General features: G+C 42.6%; 1 protein-coding gene across 1 annotated transcript in view; it reads right to left on the reverse strand.

Annotated features, from left to right (window-relative positions):
* Positions 1–644: 644 nt before the first annotated feature.
* Positions 645–13229, reverse strand: part of PTCHD1 (patched domain containing 1) — a 55653-nt gene continuing 43068 nt past the window's right edge. The window contains exon 3 of the mRNA XM_045805007.2: positions 645–7699. Within this exon, the coding sequence (XP_045660963.2) occupies positions 6045–7699 (1655 nt within the window). The 3' untranslated portion in view covers positions 645–6044. The remainder of the gene's footprint in view (positions 7700–13229) is intronic.

Consider the following 13229-nt stretch of genomic DNA (forward strand, 5'->3'; position numbering starts at 1 on the left):
TACCAGAAAAAGCACAACCAAGAGGTACAAATAGAGTAATTTCTTTTCCAACTTCCTCCATCAGTGTACACTATATCTAGCTTATGGCTAGGAGTCAAGAAAACTGGGCTTCTATTTGCATATCTGTGTCCAAGACACACCTGTCCTTAAATGTAACCATATGTCCATGGCCATGATTTCCTATTTGCCTACTACAAATATTATCATGATGAATGAGACACATCCTCTCTCCTGTTTGTTGGTGAGTCAGCTGCTGCAAGTGTGTGCATGCATGCCCCCTGTAGACATCTCAGAATAGCCTGGGAGCAGCCCTTCCAAGCATGTGGTATATTGCTGCCCCACAGCTTATACCTATATAACTTGGAAGTAGGCTATTCTGACCCTGGTTCTTTAACAGGACCCACTTTCATATGTTGGCTTTGTTGGATGTCCCCTCTGTATACGTATGTGTATGGGGTGTGCTTACGGTAATTTTGAGGCTACATATACTTTGTTGCAACAGTGAGAATGTGGTAGCAACCTGGTATTCTTTCTGTCAATAAGAGCACAGTGCAGAGGGGTCCTTTCCCCAATTTTGCCCTGGAGAATATGTTTAGCTGGTGCTGGAACATAAATGTGCAAAAATAAATAAACGGATGAATGAATGAGGAATAAATGAATGGAAGTAGGCACTTGGCTGGGCATGAAGGGACCAATATTTGGAAGCGGTTTTGGCTTCTTGGAGAAAAGGTGGTTGAGAAACTCTTGATTGCCCATTAGCCAAAATGAGGACACCAGAATCACACTCCCAGTGAGGTCTTTATTAATTTAGGACAGTGGTTCTTCACCCTTTTTGGGTCACAGACCTCTTTTGGAATCTGATGACAACTATGAACTCTCTTTTTAGGAAAATGCACATATTAAACATATACACACATTTTTGCATATAATTTAATTTTAGGGAGTTCAAAGTCCCGCCCTCCCACCGACTCATTCATGGCCCCCAGGTTAAGACCCCATAATTTAGATACATAGAATTTGGCAGTAAAGTGACAGAATGGAGAAAGGACTGAGCCTAGGAGACTTGAATTATAGTCCTGTATCTGCTTCTAACTAGCTCTGTGCACATAATTTCACTTCTCCGGGTTTCAGTTTTCTCATGTGAAAAATGAGGGAGTGAGCTTAATTCTGTCCAAAGATTCAACTGGTATCAACATTCTGGAGGGAGAAGAGGCTGGCACATTCCACAGGAACAGCATTCCTTCCACCAAGGTTCCTCTGTGGGCTGCCTCCTTGGTATACGTTGCTTTCTTTGTACTTTGAAAAGAAGCCTTCTTTCCCTACCAGGTAGGCTCCTCTGAACCCTTGTGGTGCTAATTTTAATCTAACTTGAAAATCTGCACAGAGGCCATAGCTCTCTGGTTGCCTCACTTCCTCTTCCTTGCATGATACCTGTGTAGATATCAAAGAGGACTTCAAACAGATCACCTGGGCAGAAGGGGGGGGCAGGGGAGAGGCAAGGCTGGGGAAGACATCCTGACACTGCCTATTTGGTTGAACAGATTCTAGCTCATTCACTTTCCTCTTTGCTTTCTCCTGGACTGGCATGAAACAGAAATAAACAGTTGTAACCACCACGGGGAGGAACTCTGCCATGTGCTGGCTGCAGCCATCCTCAGGTCTTTGCCAGAGAATCCACTAGTACTAACTTAATATTTTCCTCTGTGTCGCAGCTTTACCATGCTTTTAAAAAGTGGGAACTTTGTCTTCAAATACCTGGTGCTTTTTGTGTAACACAAACTTAAAAGTAAATTACCCAGCAGGACTGTTCAAATATCTTCAATCAAGTCAGGCATAGTAATTAAATAGCAAGTGCCCTTCCCTCCCGACTCTCATCCCCAAGGGCCTATATCCCATTTTTTAAAAATTACAATCCAAACCCAACATCCAGAGCTTGTGCCCTCTTGACAGTTGCCCCACCGAATGGTGGTCCAGCCAAATTTTGAATGTCCTGAAATGACCAGGATAACTCATTGTGTCTTCATATAGTCCTAATTCTGTGCCCAAATCTGCAAAAGTTTACTTCTCCGTAGCTTTATATCATGGGCCCCAGTGCTACCGTGTGGGATAGAGAAATTACAAATGATGTCTTGAGTTTCTTCTCTACACCAGCCCTCACCAGGAGCGCTTTGGGAACATCATCTCCCTTGACCCTCACAGTAAATCTGCAACATCATTCAAATGTAGACTCCCCGAGGGCAGGTATATTTTATCTGATCTGTTCACTGCTCTGTCCCGTCTCTAGAACAGTGTCTGGGTGATACTAGGCACTCAGTATGTATTTGCTGAATTTAGAGATTTTTACTTAAAAGTTCTTTTCCCCATTTTACAGATGAGAAAACAGAGATTCACAGAGTTCAAACACTACTACAAGCTGCAGGACTACTTTAATAGGATCCAAAGGAATAAAACCATTATGAAGAAGATACCATTTGTATTCAAGAGGCTCTGCCTCTGCCACACCCCCAAAGGTGGCTGCCCAACCCACCTGTTCTTGAGATAGACACAGCCACACTCCACTACTAGGGCTGAAGGAAAGTGGTGCCGTGGTCTCGGAGTGCCACTTAGAACAATTGGGTGGTGGTTAATTAAAATGACAGGGTTATTAAGGGCCTCATTTAGAGCAGTATGTTGCATGAAAACTATAGCCATGGAGGATGGCATCTGATTATCTCCCTTCTGAGTGAAAATTGAGGGGGTAAAAATGGTAGGAAAGACAGGAGCAAAACAAGCAAACACAAACAAACACTACAAACCAAACCAAAGCAGAACAAAACCCCCAAACCCAAAAGCAAAACAAAACAAAACTTAAGAGCTGGAACAATGAAGAGGGAGCTTCATGAGGGTTTGTCTTATTTTTCCTGTGGAGAAAATGTCCTCCTTTTAGCCCGAGGAGCCCTCATGGCACTTGTTGGACCATTGGTATAGGGCTAAACAATAATGCCCTGTTTCAGTATCATTTTCTTTCTGGCAAACCCCCAGTTTCTTGTGAATTTACATTTTCTGCGGAGCTCTATTCAGTGAAAGAATATCACCCTGACCCTGACTTTTCTTTTTTTCGTTATGACTGGCCAAGAATGCCCAAGTATCACAGTTTTTTCGTTGACCAGGAGAAATATTTTTGATGAATGGAATGTTTTCTTTGGTAAACAAACACCAACTCAAAACCAACCAAATAAGTTTCTTTGGTAAAGTGAACATTAATGTCTTGGTTGGAATTAATTGAAAAAACTTTTGCAAGTGTTTCCTAAGCTAGTTTCTTCCCTCTTTATAGCAATTGAAAAAGTAAAACTTCATGAAGTAAAGACTTAAATTTTATGGGGATGTGATTTGGAGTTGCTTTTGAAGTGTCTTCTCAATGGTGGGACTAAACCAAGCCTGTTGGAGCAATAATCATTAATGAATAAATAATAATGATCTAACAATAAATAATAAATCTTGGCATGCAGAGTCCCCTAGTAAAAGAAAATTCATTGCACAGTCAGAATTCCATAAGCCTTGATTTCAAGTGCTGAAAAGGGAAGTTGACAAGGTTGAAAATGCCCTTCATTTAAAAATACAATATTCCAAGGTATACAGACACTCAATCAAGTTGGAAAACTACTATCTGTCATAAAACAAAGTTCCACAGCAAGTCATTCTGGTTGACCAAATTGAATGATTAAATTCTCAACAAAATCCATTTAATTGGTGTGTGTGTTGTATCAGTGTTGTGGAGTTGCTTTAACCCGAGGTGCTCCACGTGGCCGACACTAAATCAATGGCTGATTTAGAACACACTGTTCAGAAAATGATTTAGCAACATATGATTTAAGAATAAAACCAATCCCCTCTTCGGCTGTGTTTTATAAATAATAGCCTAGTTGCAGGCCCCTTGGAGAGAGAATTGATCGCAGATCTATTATGCGAACTTGCCCTTTTTCGAGGACAGTACTTGTCCTCAGATTAAAGCTCATTATCTTCTAGTTGAGTGCATAACACATTGGTATGATCACTTAGTGTGTCTGCAGGAGAGACTGAACGAGTGTGTAATGCACTAGCTACGTATTGAGAACTGTGTGAACAACAGTACAGGAAATAGAAAGCACAGGTTTGCACTTGGTGCAGTTACATCTGAATCATTTGGGCATTTTTGCTGTTTGGAAAGACAATGGCAAACCTAAATCCCAAACATTACCCAGACATTAAAAAAAAAAAAAGTTTGCCGTGTGGCCAATAAAGTCCTTTGTTCTTTCCTTGGAAATGTACTTTGAAGGGAATAATAGCCCTCTTAAGGGAGAATCTTAAAGTGGCCTGCCCTCTCTTAGGCATGCTAAAATGATGGAAACCCTCTAGTGGTGTGACCCTGGCTGAGTCGCTTTATTCTCCCAGGTCTATTTCCTCCTGTGCGGAGGATGGGGAAGTTGCACGGTACATCCACTAAGGTCCAAAGAGCAAAGTTGCTTTTGGGAAATGCTTACCACTATAGATGTCTAAATAAGCTACATCTCTAAAAGGGAAAAATACTGTAGACATTTGCCTCAAACGTGACCAGGAATTAGCTTCATTTTTATAGGCATAAAGAAAAGTAGGGGTCTGGGGCAACATACACAGCCTCTTCCAATCAAAGTGTTTCTGTTTGGAGCCTGTAAATACCACAATCAACAGTATAAACATCTAGGCTCATTAATGTACAGAAGGGCCGTGCAGTGCATTAGAAGGATACCAGCAAGGGTGTGGGGGGCGGGGTGGGGCACCAGGAAGATGAAAGTGCTGCCAGCTTAGCAGGAACGTTTGACCGTCATCATTGATAAATGTGTATTGGTGATTACATCCTCCAGTCATTTCCATCTATCTCCCCTTCAGTCCTTCATCTCCCTGCCTGCACTTCTATGAAGTTTCCCAGTTTCAGGTCTTACACTCATCAAAGAACTTCCTTTTCTCCTCTGTGTCTTTGAGCAGCCATGTCTCATAGCGAAGGCAGACTGGCTCTACCAGTTGAAAGCTATGGCAGAGAACCATTTCAGTGTTCATTTCTCCTTCCTCAGCTCTGCACAGGCAGATGTTGTTTCTGGGCATCCGTGCAAAAACTGCATGTAGGGTCACACCACAAACAGCTGTACCAGCTGGCCATATTTTTCGTTAAAATGGAGACACTGCCTCCGGGTTCAAGTAGACCCCTGCTTTTCCTCCATCCTGCCAGGTATTTGGGTTTGGCTCTGCAGTTTTGGGTATTCAGAGCCTCCTGCCAAGAGCTGTAACTAATAAAGCAGATCCATTTGGTGACAAGCAACAAGATATTCCAAAATAGAATCGCTCCAACTCTGCAGTGCTGGAGCTGTCATTGGTTTAAAGGTGTATTCACCAAATCATACAAATGTTCAAAGTATACTGATAGGGGGCTATGATTTATTCATTCTAGACAACAAAACTGCCTCACCTGGGTGAATTTAGGGATCACTCCATTTCATTCCATGGGTGATGGCCACTCTACCATAGGTCACTTCCAAGGTTGTGGCTGGCTTTTGCTGGCCAGAACTTTTGAAAGCATCTCCTTGGGGTGCTGGGGAGTTAAGACCTCAAACCACAGACTCTGCCTGGAGCTACTGCTCTGCAGAAGTTCTGGAAGCTTTATTGTTTGAACAATGCTTAAAGCTATTTCTGCCTTGGCAGCTGACCTTTCAATCAGTAGGTTTTGTCACAATACCAGCAACATCTGCGGTGTGAATAAAATAGGATTCTGCTTGCTAATAAGCTTTCTTCTATTTGATCTTAGTTTAAGAGATGTGTGTGTGTGTGTGTGTGTGTGTGTGTGTGTCTGTGTGTGTGCGCGTGTGTAAATTCTTTCTGGTAGCAATCTTTTTGTTTTAAAGACTGAAAATATGCAATGCCCATTTCCCCCCTTGTCCTTTACTTTGGCAATGTCTGTTTCTTAAAAAAGAAAGAACAACTTTGAATTTGTTTCATTAACATAATCTCTTTGCTCTCGATAAGACCTAGGGTGAAAATATAACAAGCAGACTCTATCACACTGTTGTAATTTGGTCAACCACTCGGGTACTGTCAATATCCACCATTTCCACACATTCAATTTCCTCCCGGTTTTCAGGATTTTTCTTCTCTTTCCTTTTTTTCTTAGAGGGTGGCAGGAAAGTCAGTATCACAGGTAAAATGGCAAAGCAGTGAAAGAAGGTGACAAATGCTATTAAAAACAAGCACCTGAACAGTGTACAGGTCAGATTTGAAGGCACAGCTGCGAGAGGAATCAGACCAACGATATAGCAGAGGTAGCTCTGTAAAATAGCTACCCCGTGCACTTCCAGGGCGTTCTTTACCCATTTAGTTCTTGTGAAATCCTTGCCCAGAACAAACGTGGATAACAGTGGAGCACAATTGTCAATTGTGTAGTTAATTCCATAAATTAAGCATAGCACAGAAATGCAGTCCAGTTCTACTTTCCATAATGTCATGAAACCTATCACTCCAAACTCTACGGACACAACTGTTAGAGTGAGCCAGACATTAATCAGAGAATCTGCCACCAGGAATGCCGAGAAGAAGAGCAGGAACAAAGCACTGATGCAGGAGTTGTGCAGGGGGGCTCCCAGAGAGGAGGCATATCGATCCATATACACAAAGGACGGGTTGAAGACAATGAACTTCACCTTGGAGGTGACAGAAAGTCTCCTGAGGGTCTCCAGGAGATCATAGAGTTCTTCTCTGTTAGTTTCCATGGTCTTGGCCACCAGAAACATTCTAGAGGCCACTACATCAACCTCATCATTGTACTTTTTAGAGAAGATGATGTCCTCTTGAAAATGTGAAAATTGGGGAGCTTTCAGGAAGGAATTCCTCAACATGTCTGTGAAGTTTTTCTTAGGCAAGCCAGTGGACACATTGAGTTTCCGAAGGTAATTTAAATAGCTCTCAAACCAGGATATCCGCACGAACCCCTTCGTGTATTCTAGCACGTCTTCTTGGACACTAGTGTTCCAGTATTCTATGGACTCGTATATGTAAAACCCAATCACCGGACTGTAGTTACTAAAGTACTTTTGCTGGGCAGTAGTGTACTCAATGGTTTGGGTCGCAGTTGCTACGATGTTACTAAGGTCTGACCCTTCACTGACCTGCAGATAGCCCATTAAGGCAAAGGAAATATAAATAAGGTAAAAGAGAACTACAAAAGGCTTGACATAGGTGTTGGTTATCCAGTCACAGTAATAGCGTTTGAGGAAACATACCAATAGGTGACTCTCGTAAGTGTTCGCTTCCTCGCCGTCGGTTGTGTCCTCGCTGAATCTGGCTGTCAGGAGAAACCTGTACCATGCCGGCTTCTCCTGCAATGCCTCAGGCTTTGGGACTTTTCTACAGAAGATACTATGCTGGTAATTGTTTTCTATGTAGCCAGTGAATACCAGGCTGGAACCATAAAACGAGAGTACATAGAGGTAGTTGAAGAAGATTGCAATACAGGAATTGCAGCAGAAAATCCTGGCTGCCTCAATGTTCGTGAAAGGGCTGGCCCCTATGCCGAAGGTGACCAGGTACATGGCAGTGGTGAGAGAAAAGGAGAGCATGGAGTCTGCATAGACTGCTGCAGTTCTCTCTTTAACATGTTGGTCTTCTCTAGTTTTCCTCCAGGAAGATAACATTTCAAAAGTCCCATATAATCCATGACCTGAAGGGGCAGAAAAAGACCAGATCAAAAAGTTGAAAAGACTAACCTCTTTAAAGAGAGGAACCAGCTTGGTCACGGGAGACTACTGGGTTAAGGGAAACACAACCAGCCGTGGTGGTGACAGTTTGTAAATACCAAGGATTTGTCCTGTGGAAGAGAGCCCTGTATTTTAGTGAATCCTAAATGTTAATGGCAGGTGAAAGAGAAGATCGAGGAACTAAGATCTTCATGTTTCCTTCTGGCTTAAGAGTGCAGGGTGGACTTTGGCCTATGGAAAGCCAAGTAGATTTGAGTCTGTCTCTTGGGGATTATATACAGTGAGAGGTTAGGGCTGTTGGTGCAGCTTACAGGAATTTTGTTTCCCTTGGTTGGTGGAACACTCGAGAGAAGTTTCCTGGCCACTCATCACTTGGCTTGTCATCCCCACAAGTCTGGCTGGAGGTCAGCACAGAGGAAGGCAGTGGGCAGAGGGTTGTGCGTTAATGTCTCATCATCTCATCTAAGTTTGGCCAAGTGGAAGGCTTTAGGGAGAAAGAGGCACTGTATTTAATTTGAGTCTTGACAGGAGCCTAAATCACAGCCTCTTACCCCCCACATCCCGTATCAGTCCAGGAGGCAACAGATCCGAGACACAGAGGGAAGCACAATAAGTAGCAATGAGTTTGCGTGAATAGGAAAGGTGGAAGATGGAACGTGATTCACACAAACTCTCCCTGCAGCCGATAAAAATTGAAATTATGCTTGTAGGTGTATAGCTTGCATTTTGTCTTCAGGGACCTGTTTGACCAATTTTGCTTGTTCGTAGGTGACGTATCCTATCAAGCAGGGGCTGACTCTGCTGGCTTCTCTGCACTATTTGGCAATGGCCTCTGAGGAAGAGAGCCAGATCAATAACCTCTTTCCTTAACTACTTAGTGCCTTGGCCTCCTTGGTTAGTATTCCTGAAGCACTGGAATAGCAGAGGTATGGTAAGTGCCCCCGTTTGGACTCTATTGTAGTGCTTGAGACTGGATCTAGCTTGACTTCCTTCGCCTCTCCTGGTTGGAGACAGACACTCACCCGGTGGCTCTCCCTGAGTTTCCAGGCCACTGCGACATCGAAGAGCCCACCGGAAGTGACCTGTTGTGGCTTTCAGTAACCCCTATCTCGGCACTGGGATCAGCAGATCTAATTTTCTGCTTCTATGCCTTGGCATATTCAATCCCATTATTGAGGATAATAAAATCTTTACCCGGTGGTACAATTGTCTTGTTTTTAGAAAGGAATTTAAAATCTCTGGCCAAGGGTAATGCTGAGTGAAGTGAGTCACTGTTATCTTGTGTGTACAATAACTGGGTGAACATCTTTCCTTGTGCCCAGGCTGGTATTTATATCCTTATTCTGAAGTCTTGCTCGGTCTCAAACCCAAATGCCCATTTCCTAGTCCTAATATAGACCTGTTTCCTCAGAAGGATTTGGCATTTGTCTTAATTTACTAGGCATCATTCTGCAGCCACTTTGAGAGGGCAGGTTGAGACTGTCAGTTTGATAACTAGCACTGTGGCCTCTACTAAATTGGAGGCACCTAAACTCCCCAGACAGGAAGTCAAAAGTGCACTCATTGACTGGCATTCTTTTAATTGTGTTTTAGAAATTTAACATCTAGTCTCAGAAGGGAAGACTATTAAGTCTGTTTCCACATTGTTCTCAGGAAGGACTGACCGATCTTTGATTAAAAGTAACCGATTCCAGGACAATGAGAGTAAAAGATTAATACCTCCGAGACATCTGTACCCTGGGCAAACAATACTGACCATTTCAGCTGGGGTCATGTAGACTAAGATCTCTTGGATAAAACACACTTTAAAGTTTCACTGAAAATGTCCCATGGAGATTTTTAAAATAGTATTTACATGGTAGAAACAAGAAAAAATATTTTAAAACAGGGCTTTAGTACTGAGTCATTAAATATAGTAAGAATATAAGAATGCATGTAGCAGGATTAGAATTAGTCATATAGTAGAATTTAAATTAAATCTGTTCTAAGCTGATGTGATGTTTTATGACATTATCTGACCCTGACTCTTGTTGGAAAATACCCTATGAATCCATTTCTTACCACGCTGTTGACTAGTCTTAGAGGCTCAGTGAGAAAAGGAATGGGAATTAACAGAGCTATTAGGTGAAGAGATTGAGGCTTGAGGGTCCAGAATGAAAATAATCAAACTCAAGGAAAGGTGGAAATAGGCTGTGAACTTGTCTCCCAAGTTCTGTTGCTGCATTTTAAATGCCTTGTTCTTCTACGGTTTGATCATTTTTATTGAGTCCTGACTCTCTTTGCATATGTTCTTGGTTCTGGGGGCAGCTCCAGAGAGAATTTTCATTTTATTCTTAGGGACTTTTGGAAACTATGCCTTTCCTTCTTTCTTCTCACTACAGGGGTGTGTATGTAGATACTTGCAGAGGTAAGAAGAGGAGGCCCTGAGAAAGAATCCGTGCTACCTGATCACTCAGAGTTTGTTGCTTGTCATTGTTGGTCTTGCCTCCAAAAGCCCTCACCATCCTTCCTGATAGGCCAGATTCTTGTTTCTCAAGACACACCTTTCTGGCAGATGCCTATATGCTAAATTCCAAATTGGAGGTGCGCAGTGTCTTTGAAGAGCTCTTTGGATTTCGGGACAACTGCGGACACCATAACTGGGCCTCCTTTCCGAAGTTCAGTCAGTCAAGAGAAGGATGATTGCCAACATAGCCAGAGGTGCGTCCCAGGGATTAACAGCCTGGAGTGCCTAGCTGCTGCTAGACCTGACTCACAGCTGGGTAATTATGTTGAAGAGGTCAGTCTGTTACCCTAAAGGAAAGCTGAACGACGGTGTCTCCGTTTCCTGGCCTGGACTCAAGGGGAGTCATGTTCTGGGAGCCCTAGGACGTGAGGAATACCCAGCCTGCTCCTGCAACCCCCCAGAATGCCTACTTTGCCCATAATTATAGCCAAATTCCCTTTGGTTTTGGCCTTTGAGGGTGTTCTTATAAATGCAGACCCCTCTGGGACAGTGGTATATTGAAGCAGCTTCTCTTCGGTCTGGGGGGGGGACGGTGGGACAGAGGCTGGAGATGGGAAGGCAGTGAAGAGGAAATTATAGGTAGGTGGATTTCACAGAGACTACTAAATCCTTTGCAGTTTTTCCTCCAGCCAGCCTTGGCCTTATCTTTTGTAGCCACTTCAGAAACAGGCCAGCGAAATCAAGGAAAGGAAGGGAAGAAAGGTTTTGGTAGGTTCCATTCCTCTCCACTTTCCTTTCAGCATGTGCCTCCCTTCTTTAGTGTCACCGTCATCTATCACCCTCTTAGCTTTGGGGCTGGGGTCCAACCAGCAGGACTCTGAGGCCAAATCTCACAGATGTAGATGAAGATAATTTTCAGAGGTTTGGCTGTCATTTCCCCTATTTTTAAATGGTGCTTGAAAAGCAAAAATATTGCTGTCTTCTTTGCACTCTAGTTTTTAAATTTCTCTATGATGTCGGAACTCTGTAAGCCTCTCTATTAAATCTGACCAAGGGGCGTATGTCATCGGTGCAAAGCATCATTTCAGCAAGGGACCATTATCCATCTCCAGTGTTGCAAGCCTGTTTATGAGCACTCCCTTGTAGTAGCACTCACACAGGGAGCTACCCAAACCTGAAGTTCCAAACAGACTTGGCCTTTGGTGACCAGAGGCCCTGTGGTGGTTATAGGAGCCAGGGGTCAACATCACAATGCAGGTCCGTAGCCCAAGACCTGGAAGTAAAGACTATCGTGGTGAGCACGCCAGAAACCGATCAATATCCCACGGCATTCCCTCTCTTACAGTCACAGTGTTTAAGGCTGAAGAGTTGCCAAAGGGAACTGTTAAACACCACATATTGATTCTATCAAATTCTTAAGATAAAGAAGCTTTTAAAGTATTCACTTGTCTTTTAAAAGCACATGCAAGATGTTTGTTTCTATTTTGGTACACTGCATGTCTGTATAGTTCCGCGGGTGTCAGTACGTGTCAGGACGCATGTACAGGCCCATGTTCTAATTATTCATGAGTGAACACTCTGAAGCAGTGGGGGCTTTTAGCCAGGTCCTGGGATAAGGGCAGTAGAGCTCTTCACCAATATTCAGATACAGTTTGTACCAGGAGTGCAATTTATGTTTTATTAGCAGTAGACTTTGGGACTGTCATCTAGTAAAATCAAATACTAGAGGATCTAGGCTAATAATTTTTCTTCTTTTCCAAGTGATTTTGTATCTGTATGTGCCATGACTTTCAGGCTTTGGAGCCATGAAGAGAAAAAGCAGCACAAGTGATAAATAGCACTAATGGTGGAAAAACCTCAACTGGCTAATCCTGCAGTCACTTAGGGTGAGGCTCAGGAACACTCACAGATTAAATCTCACCCTCACCCAGACCCCTTTCTGGGGCCTGACCAAAGCCTTCAGGGTTGTTTATAATCCACTATTGCAGGAATCCACCAACGAATAGTTGAGAGTTAACTCAACTTTACCCAGTAGATGTGCTTCTAGAAAGCTGTTCATAAAACGAATCATATTTTCAATGTATTTAATGGTTTTGCTATCAGAGGCAGTCTGGGTGATTTGTTTATTTATTTTGTCAATGAATAATCACAAGCAAATTGATCTATTTTGTGTATCTGGATTCTGTAAGGCAGATTTTTCTCCAGGCTCAGATTCTCCTGCCTTCCCTGGCGCACACAGACATAGCACAGAGGCTGATGCCTTTGGGCACTACTCACATTTTCATCCTTCCCGTACTAGCAGGATTTCCTCATCTGGAGTTCCAGAACACAAGGAGTAGCTAAGGAGATGAGGAGGTGAAATGGGATGGCTTGCTGATGGATGATCTTTTAGTTTCAATGGCAATGCAAACCCATTTAATATCAGGAGATAGTGAAGCCATTTATAGCATGCCTCGGCAATGCCAAATTTCTTATGTGGAAATAAAATTACTACATTCTTCTAGAAGATCCAGAGTATAATGAATGCATGAGCAAAATCTGCTTAAAACATATTTTACTCTTAGATGAGCTTCACTAAGTAGCTCATGTTCATAAAATGCTTTTCTTTCAATGACATCCACATAAATTCATGATTTTTGGTTTTTTTGAGAAGAAATTTAAGTCTATGTGAATGTTGGGTTGAGTAATATCTATTTTCAGGGAGAAGTTCATTAATTGGGTTACATTTACACTTTGCCAGTTATAAACATTTACGTTCTATGCTGAATTGTTTGGTTTATCACAGCCTGTTTTGTGTCACAGTTAAGAGCGAGAGTAAAGGAAGGTGCACGCTGCTTAAGTTAAGAATGATGCACACATCAGGGCAAATACACATCGTATGCTTTCTACCAGAGACTTGTCACAGTGTGGCAATTCTAATCACAGCATTGGATTGTAATCTGAGAAATGCTTTTCCTTCATTAGAGAGCTGCAAATAAGAGTCCGAGAAATGAATATGCTAATAGCTCTTCCTTGTTGAAAGAAAGGTATTTAGATACTGTGTGTGT

Source organism: Ursus americanus, chromosome X, assembly GCF_024610735.1.
Source record: "Ursus americanus isolate L20-20 chromosome X, mUrsAme1.1.p, whole genome shotgun sequence".
In the NCBI taxonomy this organism is placed as follows: domain Eukaryota; kingdom Metazoa; phylum Chordata; class Mammalia; order Carnivora; family Ursidae; genus Ursus; species Ursus americanus.